Raw genomic sequence first — 17,197 nt, 5'->3', positions numbered from 1 at the left:
GTTGGGAATTTTAGTTCTCTTCAGTCGCCATACAAAATCTCTGTTTTATATATTTAAGTTATCAGCATTTTCCAATTCCCCGCTTCTCTCATAATATAGTTCCTTTTTATCAGTAATAGCTTATCGTGAGAATTATTAAGCGAAGCCAGTTACACAATTACATCGCTTCAGAAATACGATTGTGGTGAGCTAAATTCTGTGAGAGTGGCATTTCTGGGAAAGCGTGACCTAGATTCCGTGAGAACAGAATATAGGTTTTGAATTTGCAGCGTTTAAATGCATTTTTCAATTCTAATAATTTCGGTTAAATGTTAAAATATAAATTTGTTGCTTAAAACATGGTACATGTTACACACTTCCCTCCTTACGGCAAAGTAACAGATGAATCATATTACAATAACTCGGTTATACAAGATGCAACTATGTACAGATGTGTGGTTATAAGATACTTTACAACAAAATTAACAATTGTAGGCTAACAATTAGTAACTTAGGGGAAGACGCATGACCCCCCTCCTTACGTGGGATGAGGAGATTAATCGCACACATAAGCAAGTAGATAAGTTAATACATACTGCTGTAGCATTATACTGTAGCAGGGGTAACACTCGTTTATCATAAGAGATAAGTCGATGTCGTATGTTCCCTGGGAGCCATTTGGCTTAGTAGGCTACGATATAGGCTACAATAATTGCGGGACTGTAATAAGCTACAGTAGTTGCGGTTACAGGGGTAACAGTCGTTTATCATAAGAGATAAGGCGATGTCTTAAGTTCCCTGGGAGCCATTTGGCTTAGTAGGCTACGATATAGGCTACAATAATTGCGGGACTGTAATAAGCTACAGTAGTTGCGGTTACAGGGGTAACAGTCGTTTATCATAAGAGATAAGGCGATGTCTTAATTCCCTGGAAGCTCTTTGGCTTATGTAGGCAAGGCAGCAGTGGCTTAACTAATGGCTTGGGTACAGTTTTACCTCTTGTCCAGGAGGGATACAGTTTCACCTCATGCTCAGGAGGAACTATGGGTTGGGTACAGTTTTACCTCTTGTCCAGGAGGGATACAGTTTCACCTCATGCTCAGGAGGAACTATGATTTGGCAGCTGCTACGTTGCTGCGTCATTCTTGATTAAGCATAACGAATAGTTTTAAAATAAAATACACAAATATAGTAGGCTATATAGACAGGTGAGTGTCCTTGACTGTTCATGCCCCGCGTCCGAGGAGATAGGCTTGACACTCATAGAAGCAACCATAATAATAATAGAATAGCGGCGCGTGCGCGAAGGTTGTACTAACTAGACTGAGATGGCGTTTATGAGAGTAATGTCTTTGAGGACCAGATATGCTATACAGTTCAAGCATGTTGAGTTCAAGACTATGACAAGCAGTGCTGATGAGCAGTTCAGTTTATGTCTGTTGACGGATAATGAGCACGACATGGGGCCAGCTTGTAATTCGCAAGCTGTAAAGCAGACGTCTTGAGCAGCTGAATGCTGCGGCGATATTGTTGAAGTAGAGTGCTTCTTCTGTGAAGAGGGCTTGAGTGCGTAACAATGCACTCCGCGTGGTGTCGCAATGTAGCAGTGGACATGGGATTGACCATGTTGAAAGGTAACGATGCAGCTTCGGTGCATGTTGGCGGCTATGAGGTTAGCCGAGTTGACGTCGTCTGCGCAGAGCTTCTTTAAGTAAAGGCATCTCTAAATAGAGGCATCTCGCGTGGAGGTAAGTTGATGAGAGTCACCGTGTGGTGGCGATAGAGAACTCTGTCGTGTCATCCGTCGTAGTGCTGTAGTCTCTCAAGGTCTCTCAAGGTCTCTCGCATCTCGTCTTAGCAGCAACCATGTAGTGAGGTGGCGCATCTGCAAAATTCGATACAGAGTAGCATCCGCAAGATACATAATTGCGGTACAATAAGTAAAGTATGTACACGGTCAGTGGCGTAGCCAAGGGGGGGGTTTTGGGGGTTACAACCCCCCCCTTTGGCACGCGTGTGACGTCACGATATTGAGAATGATGCTTTCGGTCTAGAAAAAAAATGCCTAATTTTATACAAAACTGCATTAAAAGAGCGAGTTTTGCCAATACCAAACATTCAAACATCTCAGCCAGGAATTAGCAACAAGAAAACATAGAGACTTAGCTTTATTTCCGAAAAATGCAGAAGAAAACATGATCTTATCCTTTTGCTATGCCACCGGACAGCACCATTTTACAGGAATATTCATACCCACATTTTTGTTGAAAATGCTCTCAGAAATCACCAAATTCAAAGTAATTTTTCAAAATTTTCTGGGGGAGGCCCCCCAGACCCCCCGCCGCTGGGTCGTCAAAACCCCCCCTTTCGAAATTCCTGGCTACGCTACTGTACACGGTAGTATAACACAATAACAAAATATAGCATAAAATTGTTGAAACCATTAGGCGACATGATTTAGTCATGGCGGCAGATGCCAGCTTAGGAGGTTTTAGAAGCTGTTCAAGTGTGAAAACAGGCAGGAAAGATCGGTAGACTGTAAGTATGTACAATGTGATACAATACAGGGGATACAATGTCAGTGAATGAGCAAATTCGTTCAGAAGGAACAGTTTAGTTAACGTAGGCTAGGTGAAATGATGAGCACCTAAAATTGTAATAAAATTCAGTGAAAACCAGGTGATGATGAGATATCAGTGAGTGAACAATGTCAATGAGACATGGCTTAGCTTGAAGTACGCTGTGTAAAAGCGGTAAGTAATAGCATAGAATAATGGGAATACTACGTAACATGATGGTGTCATGGCGTAGGTTAAGCTTACGGCTAATAAGTTAGAATTATGTAACAGGAAAAAGCAATGGTTCAATAAAACATACCGAGATAAAATCGGTAGGCATAAAACTTCTAGCATGTTTTGTAATGGTTAATCAACGTTTGAACGACGTGGGATGAATGGTGCTGTTTAATCGATTTCAGAACGTGGCAGCGCTCCTGCCTTATCAAGAAACAAAAGAAATTACATGGCCAAATGCCAACTAAGCTTTTACACACAAAGTTCCATATTCAAGGTAAATAACTGTGCATATACTGCAATTCCAAACAAAAGAAACACAGCGGCTAAAATAGCTAAACAAAGTTTCTCAAATCATGTTAGCTCCTAATAATTATAAAAAAAATGGGGGGAACGATAACAACCTTATGTGTCCAGGCGGTTTCGCATGATTTCCCCATGACGCACAAAAATCACGAAAGGTTGCTTGGGAGCGAAACCATAACGCTTTGCAGAGCGGTGCCTGCACGTCTGTATAAAATAAGATTGGGACGGGGTGTCCTGCAATCTGCGATGCCGAGTAAGGCAAAATAAAAGGAATATTAAAATGAGCTAAAAATTCAAGTTACATTTGACACTGCAATTTTTCTAAAAAAATTACATGATTATGTTTCCCTGAAAAGGCAACTTGTTGGTAATTACTAATCAGTGAATCTAATTATTCTAATGTGAACGTTTAAAAATATTAAAAGTGGCAAATGGCGGTTTGGCATGTAGCCTAAATAAAATTGTCGACATCGGCGTCTAAAATAAGCGGTCTACCACTGAACAATTAATTCGCTTTATTACTTCCCATGATCGAACAACAAAAATTAGTTACGTTTGACAAGCAACAGGCCCGCAACCAGCAAATATTTTCGGGGGGGGCATTTAATTTTTATCAAAGAACAAACATTAAAATGATGCATTGTGACATTTTTATGTTAATGTCCACGCCCATTGATAGAGTGTGAGGCACTACCATCCTACGGTTCAGTGGTCATAACTTATGTCAATCACGTTTTTGTTTAGTACAGCATTAAAGGAAACTAGCCTTTGTAACCTTTTCTCATTTAGCTATGATTATTGATTACCCAAGGAAGAAAATTACAATATCACAGTAATGTGTTCAGTCGGTTACAAATAAAATACAACATCTGTAGGCTACGAACTGCATTGGCACGACTGGAGTCATAAATTAATCAATAACATATATTTACATCAACATAAACCATATCCCTGACACAAACAAACAGATACATATGAATAAACTCAACACGGTAATTACAAATTACAATCCTGAAACATTTTGTTGGCTCAGCAAGTTTTTATGTTTGTAGGCCCAAAGAAGTTGACTTTGCAAATGCAAAATGACATTTTAATTTAGAGCATAATGTCTAACTTTCTACTTGATTTGGCAAGTTCGTTTAACACCAATTCCGCGCTTGGAATTTGAGTACGATGGATTTGCATGAGAGCTAGTCCAGAAAGCCTGTCCTGCCCCATAGTGCTTCTAAGGTAACTTTTCAAGCGTCGTAGACAGCTAAATGTTCTTTCTGCAGAAATAATTGTGACTGGAAGTGTAGCCAAAATTATCAAGAGTTTGTAAATGTTTGGATAAAACTCTTTTTGGGATTCTATTGCTGACACCGCATCAATCGCACTTGCTGGCCTTTCACTTTCAAGAATTCATTTAAAATCAGATTTACAAATGCTTTAAGCCCAACTGAGTAGCTTATTCACCACGCTATCGCAGCTGCTTTTGATCTCGAATCATTTAGGTGTTTTTAAACGCTTTTTATGGTGATGATGGATGCTGACATTATGTATACGCTAACGAAACAGATAATGAGGATGCCAGCCTAATTTATCGAACAAAATTGTTAGCATAGCTTCCAACCAGCGTAGCCTACTTTCGGTTTCGATAGTCTACACTCTACAGTACGTGCACGGACATTTTGCCGAAAGGACATTTTGACGAAAGACATTTTGCCGAAAGGACGTTTTGCCAAAACTCAATTTGCCGACAGGACTAATTACCGAATTCTATAATTTCGCCAATTTGTCTAATCGGCATTTAGTCCTTTCGGCAATTAGTCTTTCGGCAAAATGAGTTTCGAAAAAATGTCTATTCGGCAAAATGTCCTTTTGACAAAATGTCCGGGTACCCTACAGTATGGCTGTACGTGTACGACGTATAGTAGGGCCTACATTTCATACTGCATAAAACGCTTAAAAAATTTTCAAAAAATTTTGGGGGGGGCAAATGCCCTCAATGCCCCCCCCTGGTTGCGGGCTTGACAAGCAATAAATTGCCGGCGTTGCGCTTAAAAGTACGGTAGGCTACACAAAATCTATTGGCGAACCAACGTGAGAAATATTTTCAAGTTACATGTTTTTAAAAGATATTTATGAGTACGTGCTTTTTAACCTTAGAAACAAAACATTGTAGCATAGCGTACTTACCAGATTTGTCATAGCTAGTTTGGAGAAAATCTTTCAAAACTTACTTGTCTGAGTGCAGGCGCGGATTTATGGGGGGGGCCCAGGGGGCCCGGGCCCCCCCCGAAATGTTGTGAGGAATTATTGTTGAAATTCTATGTATCCGCATCAAATCGTTTGATATGCGTCTACACAACTGATATTAGTCCCACGGCAGACTTAACTTATCTGGGAGGGGGGGGGTAATTTTTTGTTATTATTATGGTTAAAATCATCCATCGATCAGACTCCTTTATTCCGTTATACAACTGTAAATGCATTTTAATAGCAACATTTGTTGGAGCTGACTCAGCTGAAACCAATGCTGAACCAAATGACGTCAGTTGAAACAATCTGAAACCTTGAATGGCTGTTTTATAGTTTTTAGCCTTCATTCATTATAATTTCAATCAATTGCCGTCTATGCTTGCAAACATACAAACATCCAATTGGTCATGGACACTGCATACAGGGCTTTAAACCAGATTTCAAGTTTACTTTGCATGCTTAGCAATTTTTATTCAAGCAAAATGTATTTTTCAAACATTCACAATTGATGAAATGGCTGTTTCTTTTAATGTATATTTTATTTTATGGCATATCGTATATGTCGTAGTATAGTGGCGTAGCCAAGGGGAGGGGGGGGGGTTACAACCCCCTCCCCCTTTGGCACGCGTGTGACATCACGATATTGAGAATAATGCTTTCAGTCTCTGTTTCTCTAAAATAAAGTTTTCCTAATTTTAAACGAAACTGCATTAAAAGAGCGAGTTTTGCCAATACCAAACATTTAAATATCTCAGCCAGGAATTAGCAACAAGAAAACATAGAGACTTAGGTTTATTACCGAAAAATCCGAAGAAAACATGATCTTATTACCATTTTACAGGAATATTTATACCCACATTTTTGTTGAAAATGCTCCCAGAATGCACCAAATTCAAAGCAATTTTTCAAAACTTTCTGGGGGCTGCCCCCCAGACCCCCGCCGCTGGGTGTCGCATTTGGCGAAGACGCCGACGGGCTTCGCCCGCCGGCCGTAAAAACCCCCCCTTTCAAAATTCCTGGCTACGCTACTGTCGTAGTATCATTGTTAATATCTGTTTTATCTTTTTCTTTCTGTTTAATTAATTTTCAAATTTTCTGGCCCCCCCCGAAAAAAACTCCTAGATCCGCGCCTGTCTGAGTGTCACCAATGTGGTAGGCTAACATGTATATTACATATGTTAAATTAAAGATTTAATAAGTTAATTATATTAAGAGTGCCTAATTATCTCATAAACCTCTATATATCTTGACTCCACTAAACCTTATTCACTCACTTGCTGTTTATATTATATTGTGGGATTAATTAAAAGTTAATCATCGTTTTGTTTGGACGAGCCCCCAGTGTAGGGTTTTTACGTGTCTGAAGCTCCCGTGTCTGAATCCCGGACGAGCCCCCAGTGTAGGGTTTTTACTTATCTTAGTCCCCTTTAGTGTAGGGATTTGTCTATCTTAAGTCCCCAGCGTGGGGTTTTACTATCTAACTGTCGTAATTTGTTTATAAAAATAAAAAGGATAATTTAAAAGAATATTGAGAGACTCTAAGTCTCTAATTAAAAGAGGATAATTTAGGCTTCTGGCTGTCTAGTCTAGGGGTATGACTTCCTACATAAAGCAAAACGAATTAAATAAAACTAATCATTTTTTATTAAATCAAAGTTACAAATGCGGGAAATTGAAATATATGTCTAACTAACTTAATTTAATTTATTGCAACCGGTGTCAGAATAGCGACATTCTCCAGTTGGGAATTTTAGTTCTCTTCAGTCGCCATACAAAATCTCTGTTTTATATATTTAAGTTATCAGCATTTTCCAATTCCCCGCTTCTCTCATAATATAGTTCCTTTTTATCAGTAATAGCTTATCGTGAGAATTATTAAGCGAAGCCAGTTACCCAATTACATCGCTTCAGAAATACGATTGTGGTGAGCTAAATTCTGTGAGAGTGGCATTTCTGGGAAAACGTGACCTAGATTCCGTGAGAACAGAATATAGGTTTTGAATTTGCAGCGTTTAAATGCATTTTTCAATTCTAATAATTTCGGTTAAATGTTAAAATATAAATTTGTTGCTTAAAACATGGTACATGTTACAGTGGAAACTAAAGCAAAGTAAATGTACCCTATATTTTGAATCTCGCTAAAAAAGTGAACACCCAAACAAAGTGGTCGCGGTACGCCACTGGTCGATATATGTCCTGGTTTAGAGTTCCTTCTAATGTTTCCCAAAGTTCATGCGGACCGTGTGCCTGTCCGGGATCAGTTGCATGTAAGCTTTTCGCAGCAGCCAGCACAAAATTTCGAAGGAGAGGACAAATCAATATCATTGAAAAGTATTGTCTAAAACGTTTTCTGCCTAGACTGGATAGAGTGCAGGCCTTACTTATTAGAAGAAATGGTGTATTGAAAACGACAATAATAAAACAAAACAAACAGTTGCTTACCGAATTCTTACATATTCCCTAGTCACTCCAAATCTCCAGTTCTCCAGATTTATAAAACAATGACCACTCCAGTCCATGCCAAAACGTAAAAAGAAAGATCAACTAGCAAAAATTGTTAATGCATGGCCGGGTCACTCAAGCATGAAAATAGAATGGAGCAGAGATACAACAATAATATTAAATGGGCGGGGAATCGTTTCTAACATACCCACCCCCAAAACCAGAGTTTAACAAATGAGGGTTTTACCAATGTAAAACGATTAAAACGAAGCAAAACACAAACCAATTAATTGCCACAAGGTGGCCACATAAACGACAATTAACATGAATTATGCAAATGTCGACCAGAATCAAAAATATTCGCGGTTAGCAAGGATCACAATTGCAACATAAAAGCTGGCTTGCATTACACACAAACCTAATAGAACATACATAACAGTAGCTCGAAGACACGCCCAAGAAGAGTTAATAAACCCTTTTGACCAACATGCTTAGCGATTGCTAAGAATAAGCACAAAAACATAAGTCTACCGACAACTGGAAGTCAGCATAAACGGATACACGAAAAACAAATGATAGCATACATGGTACCAGTGGCAGAAGTGGGGATATGGCATAAACAAAAGCACACATACAACCTAATACTGCGCAATGCTATGACCAGCGCAAGTGACATTAACGTCAGAGCAAAAGTAGGCTACCAGAAAAAACACGCGACTGTTAAGTCGAGTCGTGATAGTTAAGCAATGAATTGACAAAACACAAAAAAAATAATATCGCACATAGCAAAAGCTTTAGTAGTGAGACAGGTGTGTGAAATAGTCAGACCAAAAACAGAGCTAGACTGCTACAGTGTAAATAACTGCAGGATGCAAATAGAAACAACACTATTGATGGGAGTCAATAACACAGTTATGGCAGAACTGCTGGATGCAAATGCATCGACGACGCCGCGCTAGCTGCGGTAGTGAGGAGCACAAGAATAATAATAGTAAAATAAACACAAACACGCAATACAATTCAAATATAAAACCTAAGCAGCATGAGCAATGTCAGTTGTGCAATCGTGCCAACCAGCCAGCCTAGAAAACAAAATTGTCATTTTAAAAGTCCATACTGCCCTCTAGCAGGCAGATCTTTCTGATGTCGCGAACAAACTCTGTACCGTCAGCAACTTTTACTCGCACGCGTCTGACAAGTTTATTAGTGTCCGGCATAACTTCTTTTACAATAGCCTTGGGCCAGTGCCCACGTTTAGTTGCCTCGTCCGCTACCAGTACCAAATCGCCTGGTTTCAAGCTTGGAGATGTGCCAAACCACTTTTGTCGGGGCTGCAGCAGAGGGAGATATTGCAACAGCCATTGTTCCCAAAACTTGTCTGTGAGGTATTGGGTCTTTCTCCAAGAGCGTCGATGACCGTCAGCCTTCATAAAAACATCTGGCGGTAGGGTGTCACAAGCTGAACCGGTGAGTATCATACTTGGAGTCAGGGCTTGCAGGTCATCTGGTGACGATGGGAGCGAAGTGATGGGACGATCGTTTAAAATTCTTTCAATCTCTGCTACCAGCGTTAGAAGGTCGAACTCATCCAACGTAGCGTTTCCTACCAGCGACCGCATCAATTTTCTTAATAAACGAAAAAATGTTTCGTAGAAGCCGCCTTGATGTGAAGCACGCGGAGGGTTGAAGTGCCAGTTCGTTTCATGCCGAAGTAAGGCATCGGTGACTTTCTTTTGATGGAGGTTCTTGAGTCCTTGCCGAAGTTCGCGGTCTGCAGCAACAAAGTTTCCTCCGTTGTCACTGTACAGATCAGTAGGACAAACGTTTCTACGGCTGCAGAATCTTCGGTAGGCTTGAAGGAATGCACTTGCCTCCAGGGATTGCACGACCTCAAAGTGCACAGCACGGGTCGCCAAACAATTAAAAATACAAACATATCGCTTAACACTGCTGCGGCCGCTCTTTACCATCAATGGACCAAGAAGGTCAGTGCCAGCAGCTTGAAAAGGAATGGATTTGTTTACGCGTGGAGCAGGTAAGTTGCCCATCTGCTGTTTTCCGGCGGTAGCTTTCCAAAAACGACAGTTCATACAGGAATGCAAGACCCTTTTGACAGCTGATCGCCCTTTGACAATCCAATAACGGGAAGCAATGGCGGTAAGGACTTGTGAGCATCCCATGTGTCCTTCTCGTTCGTGATACCTCATGATCACTAGATCGGTGATTGGGTGCTGATGTGGGAGAATGATCGGATGCCTTCTTCCGCTTGACAGAGAAGATTGTTGCAATCGCCCACCAACTCGTAACGTTCCGTTAACAACATAGGGGTTTAGGGACTGTAGCTCCTTCAAAGCCACATGCTTCTTCAACTGCAAGTCGGACACGAGTTCCACCGGGGCGTCAAATCCTGGGTGGTTATGGAGAACTGCGAACACCGTCGGGTATGCTTGATGCTGGGCGGCTGTGACAATGGCAAGTTCAGCTTCGTCCATCTCCTCGACACTGAGCGAATCTGTCTTAACAGTCAAGGAGTCATCTCGGCATTTCCTTTTCAGGTACAATTTGAAGCGAAGCAACCATGCAACCGTTCTTTGCAGATCGTGGAAATGCGAGTAGCGGGTAAACAACCGACATAGAGAGTCTGAGTCCGTAATCGTGTGTTGCTGAGCTGAGCAACGTTCAATGTTTTTAACCTCTGGATCGTCTGACGAAATTCCGCCAACAAAGTCGGGCTGGTTTGGCCAATTGCTCGTGACATCATGCAAAAACTTAGGACCATTAAACCAAAGCTTAGCGGTATTAACTTTATCAGGCCAAACTCCCCGAGACGCGAGGTCAGCGGGGTTTAAGGTAGTCGGTACATAATGCCATTGATTGACACTGGTAAGCATGTGAATAGTGCTCAGCCTATTAGCCACAAAGGTGTGGAAACGAGTCGAAGTATTATTAATGTAACGCAGCACAACAGTTGAGTCTGTCCATAAGACAACACAATTGAATTTAAAATCACACTCCGTCAGGATAAAATTGCAGACTTTGGCAGCGAGCACAGCAGCAGTGAGCTCCAGGCGAGGTACGCTAACAGGCTTTAATGGAGCCACTCGAGACTTGCCAAATAGAAAATTACAAATTACTACAGAATCATCATAAAACACTTTAACATAAAACACGACCCCATAGCCACTGGTACTGGCATCACAAAAACCATGCAATTCAAAGCGGATAGCACATTTACCAAAAAGAGTCAGGCTTCTAGCGATGGAAACACATTCAAGCTCTGGAAGGGCCTTTAACCAAGCTTCCCAATTAATGTTTACTGGCCCAAGGCCATTAAGGGGTTCATCCCAATCAAGTTGAGCGTCACATGCCTGCTGCAGGAGTTGCCTAGCAGGTAAAATGAAGGGTTGTATTAGACCTAGTGGGTCGTATGTTTGCGAAATCATGGAGAGAACGCCTCTCCGGGTGTTAGGCTTTTGTTGGATACTCACCCTCACCTCCATGCAATCGCTCGCAGCATTCCACACAACACCAAGGGTTTTCTGCGTTGGAAGCTGGCACTGAGGCAAATCGACCTTCGACGCCAAGTCTTCCTGCAACACAGAACTCAAGACCTCTGCACTGTTAGACAGGAATTTAGTTAAATGGAAGCCGCCACTTTGTAATAGTTCACGCAGTTGTTGTATTAGTTCGATAGCCTGATCCGGCGATTCACATGAATGACAAATATCGTCAACATAAACATTTTTTAAAACTGTGTTAACAGTGTTTTGATCAGCACCTGCTTCATTGTCTTTGGCAGTCATCCGAAGCGCGAAGGCAGCACAGCATGGCGACGACTTTGCTCCAAACACATGTGTTTGCATGCGGTAGTCGACAGGTTCCCGCTTGAGATCATCGTCCGGATACCATATGAATCGAAAGGCATCCCTGTCCCCTTCGTCTACGCGTACTTGGGAAAACATGGCCTTAATATCGCCCACAACAGCGATCGGATGTTGCCTGAAGCGAAACAATGTTCCTACAAGGTTATTGGTGAGATCTGGGCCATGAAGCAGCTTGTCATTTAATGACACGCCTTTAAACTTCGCGCTGCAGTCGAAAACGACTCTAAACTTGGCCGCATTGGTCGTGCAGTGATGGGGCACATAGCACGTCTTCCCTGGTGTGTCTACCACACCAGTTTCAAGTGGCACAGCATAGCCACATTTAATATATTCCTGCATTTTACCACGATACTCATTGAATAACTCCGGGTCAGCAATAAATCGCCGCTTCATTCCCTCTAAGCGCTTGAGTGCCATAGAGCGATTATTGCACAGGTCCGGGTGTTCATCTTTCCACAGCAACCCTACAGAATAGTGTCCATCCACCTTCTTCACTGTGTCCTGCATGATCTGCAGCGCACGTTTATCCTCAATTGAAGGACAGGGTACCTGTGGCTCACCGATGTCATTAAAATCCTGCAACAACACATTTAACATTCTATCGCAAGACTCCTTTACGCTAAGAAAGTTTACCATTACTGGTGAGTTGAGCTGCCTATCGCCACCATCTTTCCCATATATGGTCCAACCCAGAAGGGTGTGCAGTCCGCATGGTTCTCCTGGTGCGCCAGTACGAACTTCCTGCAAAAGATAAGCCTGGTGAAGATCGCTACCCAATAACAACTCAACCTTCCTATCTTTTAGTTCAGGGAACTTTAAGTCCTCCAAATGACTATATGCACTACTAAGTGCTTCGGTGGGGATACTGTGGCTGACATCCACAATCTGGTCCATCACCAGAGCATCTGCAACGGAAAACACAGCTTGCTCTTCCATTCCCTGCACAGCCAAAAAATCAATTTTCTTGTCATGAAAGGAGACAGCATTGGTGGTCAGCAACTCCACATTGCTTTTCGTCGCAGCAACCCCTAAGCGAGATACGAGGCTTGAGGAGCATAGACTGACGCTAGACCCTTCATCGATAAAAGCATAAGTATAGGTATAGTTGGAGGGGTCCCCAGCCCATACCTTAACTGGTAAAACCTTAAACATTGTTGTCCCAGATGTAGCTGGCACAGTTGCAGACGTTGTTGCTGAGATGCTCTTCCTCGGGGAAGAGGGACTTTCCACTTCCACACGGTTTACATGCAGAAGTGAGTTATGCCTCGATCCACACGTTGCACAAGATTTCTTAAATCTGCAGTCCACCACTCTGTGGCCTGATCTCAAGCAACAGAAACACAGTCTATGCTTTTGCACCAGGGTTCTTCTTTCTGCAACAGGTTTTTGTTTAAACATCTCACACTTCCATAGGGCATGCGACTCTGCACACAAACAACAGGACTCTTGTTTATGGTTAGCAGATTGGGAAATCTGCTCTTGGATTGTGCAAACCGAAGCACGCTTGTAGCCACCTTGCGGATTAGATCGAGCCATCGTTGGTTGTAGAGCTCTCTTAACATCTTTGCCTGGTTGCATAAGATGGCCATATTGGCTGTCGGCTCGAGAGGCTGCATCCTCGACCAAGACTCTTAAATCGCCAAACGTGGCACAGTCCGATCCCAAGTGATTAACATTAACAAACTGCTCCTTTAACTTATAAGGAAGTCGCAGGAACAGCCGTTGAAGCACCTCATCACTGTTTAAAAGATGGGACTTACCCCAGCCATCGAAACTGACTTCACACTTATACATCTTGTCGCAAAGCTTTGTGAGGCCCGGCGCATCCCACTCTGAAATAGGGGGTCCTTGCAGCAAATCTTCCTTCACTTTGGCCATGAGTTTTCCAGGGTTGCCAAACCTTTTTCTCAATCTATCCCATGCCATTCCATATGCTCTTTCACTATTTTGCAAGCAACTCAGGCCAGAAATTACTTCCAAGGCCTGGCCTACACAATTGTCCTCCAAAAAGGCGATGCGATCTTCAAAGCTTAGATAGTTTGACTCAATGTATCGTTCAAAACGCCTTTTAAAGTTAAAGAACTTTAACACATTGCCGTCAAACTTCTCCAGCGACAACCGAGGACCATGAACATTTTGAAACCCTGCACTGAGCTGGGGTTGAGGCACGACGATGGGAAATTCACTACTATTATTAGCTTCAGTGCGAAAGGGAGATGTGTAAGGATTAAGAATATTACTAGCACTACTGCTGCCCTGAAGGATACCCTGTTCTGCTTTTACAGGTGGTATCTTTACACCACTCTCACGGGGTGTCACGTGACTGCTAGACTCAGCAGCTTTGCCTGTGTCACTGCCTGCATCCATAACTACCGATGATGTTTGATGTGACACTCGCTTGGATTGCTCTCGACAGCTTCGAATGAGGGTAGAGCATGCTTCAAGCAAACCATAAATGCTTTCCCCCATACGGTTCATCCTAGATTCTATTGAGCCTGATTGCTGTGGTTTGCATTTGAGTAAATCTAAACGTTTAAGGGAGAGCTTCCTTTGAAGTTCAAGGCATCTTTTCTTTACCTCCAAAACTTCAGAAGAGCTCAGGAAATCATCACTTGAGCATAGCTCCATGTCGATGGAAGTTATGCCAAGCTCGATTTCAACCAGCTCTTGTTCTAACACAACAAGACCTGGCAGCTCTTCGCTACTGTCATGTTGACCACTAATATTAGAGGCGGCCTCATGCTGCTCTGTTGAGCCACTAGCATAACCATTTGGCTTACTCCGTCTTGGAGTTTGCTTGGGCTTTTTACGAGCCATAATTAACACACAGCAATATACAAGCTACAAAAAACAAAATCTGTATGGTACTTACCTTAGGTGAGGTGACAATTGACCTTCACGATGTTATGGAGAATGTCAGTAAGCAACCTACTAAAATTACAGGGTTTAACGGTAACCAGTTCTACCTGACTAGAACAATGGCCTGACAGAGTACAGGCTTAGAAGCTTCAATCTTTGGCAGACCTGACAAGACTGCCCAAAGTGAAGATCTATTTACAAAATTTAAACCAAGTTTACAACGTGGCGGGCTCAAAGGCACAAACCAAAAAATGAATCCTTGGCAGACCTGAAAAGACTACCCTAGGATAACAAACAACTAGTTACAAAGTTCAAAGAAACTTTACAGCATGGCAGGCTCAAAGGCACAAACCAAAAAATGAATCCTTGGCAGACCTGAAAAGACTACCCTAGGATAACAAACAACTAGTTACAAAGTTCAAAGAAACTTTACAGCATGGCAGGCTCAAAGGCACAAACCAAAAAGTTAATCCTTGGCAGACCTGAAAAGACTACCCTAGGATAACAAAACAAATTACACAACTAGCTAAAGTGAGCTAGACAAAGGCACATACCATAAATGAATCCTTGGCAGACCTGAAAAGACTACCCTAGGATAACAAACAAATTACACAACTAGCTAGAGTTAACTAGACAGGCATAACCTTGCACCAAGCAAAGGTATGTTTTATAAATGATGTCTAAAACGTTTTCTGCCTAGACTGGATAAAGTGCAGGCCTTACTTATTAGAAGAAATGGTGTATTGAAAACGACAATAATAAAACAAAACAAACAGTTGCTTACCGAATTCTTACATATTCCCTAGTCACTCCAAATCTCCAGTTCTCCAGATTTATAAAACAATGACCACTCCAGTCCATGCCAAAACGTAAAAAGAAAGATCAACTAGCAAAAATTGTTAATGCATGGCCGGGTCACTCAAGCATGAAAATAGAATGGAGCAGAGATACAACAATAATATTAAATGGGCGGGGAATCGTTTCTAACAAGTATTGCAGCAGCAGCCAAAAGCAGCCAGCACATGTCAGTGAGCGCGGCAACGAATCGGCGAAGAAGAAGCACCTGAATGGGGATTTGGGGGCTTCTCCCAGAAAATTTGGAGAAAAAAAATACCTCAAAATTTTGCATTCTGAGAATACTTTCAGCTTAAATCAATAATAATAGCTTACTCTCTCAAAAGATGCTGTAGCCTAATACAGGTTTAAATGTTTATTTGAGGAAGTGTGACAATTACTTGCTCCCTTTGCCCTTCTGATGACATTTGAAACTAAAACGTTGAAATCAATACAAATGCAATCATTTGTAAAAATTCAAGGTTAGGCTAAAGTCGATAACTTTTACACATTCATTTTTGAAGTTTTGCTTTGTTAAAATTCTGGTCTCTCATTATATATTTTTTCTATACCCGCTACTCCATTGCCAGCATTCTTTCGTAGAAAATCTTTTCCTGGGCAATTGAGCGTCATGTAGGCTAATTTTGCCTCTTCTCTGCCTTGCCATCACATGCTTATACGTTTCTTTTTTCTATTTTTCTACATTTGTGTAGCCGTTTGTAGTTTTTAGTTTATTTTCATGTTATTGTTAGGTTTTGTCGTCTATGAAAAATCTAAGTTAAGAGTTGTCTTCTATTTGTACCGTATACTATTTTAGTTAGGTTTTGTCTATGGAAAATCCAAGTTAAGAGTTGTCTTCTATTTGTACCGTATACTATTTTTCGATATTTGTACCGTATAGCCTACTATTTTTCGCAGCAGACAAAATAAAAGGTTTCTCTCTCTCTCTCTCTCTCTTGTCTACTCCATGCTAAAATGCTGTGATTTTTTTCTTACATTGAAAGAGTTTGCGGCCCTAACTTAACGTTTTTTCCCTTATTTTTCAACAAACATAGTTTGAAAAACAGTTTAAGCTCCATTAGGGGAGGGTGGGGTGGTTTGAACCACTTTTCTCAATATTCCTAATGTCTGCTTCAGGATTCAATTTTTCAGCAATTTTTTTGCATGACATCCAAGTCTAGGATGTACTTGAGCAAGCCCAAAGTGAATTTGCAAATGAAATTTATTACAACGAAAAATATAAAGTATTTTCAGAAAGTTCTCAAGTGGTTCAAATCACCCTTGGGTTGGGGTGATTTGAACCACTCAAAAGGGTGATTTGAACCACACTGGGGTAATTTAACCCACCTTTTCAAAGTTGGATAAATACACATTGTTTCACAAATAATCAATGAAAAAGATGTCTCAAACATTTACAGCGGTATAAGTACAAAAATAATAAAAAACATGCAACACAAACAACGACCAGTAACTGTCAATCAACTGTCTCGTAAGAGTAATTAAGCATTGTCAACATCAATATGTTATCATTCCAAATTGAACTCTTTCAGGCAACAATTGAATATAAAATGGCTCTCCCTTCTTGCAGTTCCTCCCGCTTTTTGTGGATTGGGTAAAACTTTTACTATGTCGCTTCGTGGAAAAGACCCTTCATCATTTTCTTTGAATGTAAATGATGGCTTTCCACTCTTATTTGTAGATGGAACCTTTTGCAAGAAGCGAGCTTCAGGCTCCTCGTCGATTGTGCCCACGTCATCTATCTTGCCAATGTAATGACGTGTGTTCTCTTTGGTATTAAATTTAACAACAACAAAATCTCCTACAGCAAGTTCTTTGGGATTTTGCTCTTCATTTACACTA

At 41.3% G+C, this 17,197-nt stretch overlaps 1 protein-coding gene across 1 annotated transcript; it reads right to left on the bottom strand.

Moving 5' to 3' along the window:
- Positions 1–8,863: 8,863 nt before the first annotated feature.
- On the bottom strand, positions 8,864–14,461 carry LOC145773898 (uncharacterized). The gene is made up of 2 exons (XM_082585022.1): positions 10,996–14,461; positions 8,864–10,734 (listed from the first exon to the last, which is right to left on the bottom strand). The coding sequence occupies exons 1-2, from the start codon at positions 14,459–14,461 to the stop codon at positions 8,864–8,866; spliced, it is 5,337 nt and encodes a 1,778-aa protein (XP_082441148.1).
- Between the last annotated feature and the right edge of the window lie 2,736 nt (positions 14,462–17,197).

This window comes from Aplidium turbinatum, chromosome 7, assembly GCF_918807975.1.
Source record: "Aplidium turbinatum chromosome 7, kaAplTurb1.1, whole genome shotgun sequence".
Classification (NCBI taxonomy): Eukaryota; Metazoa; Chordata; class Ascidiacea; order Aplousobranchia; family Polyclinidae; genus Aplidium; species Aplidium turbinatum.
Note: the sequence above shows the minus strand (reverse complement) of the source record. Positions and strands in the feature narration are given on the sequence as shown.

What these genes read in the sequence shown, in the direction of transcription:
- LOC145773898 (XM_082585022.1), bottom strand. Translation starts at nt 14,461, where the DNA reads ATGGCTCGTAAAAAGCCCAAGCAAACTCCAAGACGGAGTAAGCCAAAT. An exon ending in TAGAAGCCTGACTCTTTTTG is followed by an intron (nt 10,735 to 10,995) that starts GTAAATGTGCTA and finishes TCTTATGGACAG; the next exon opens with ACTCAACTGTTGTGCTGCGT.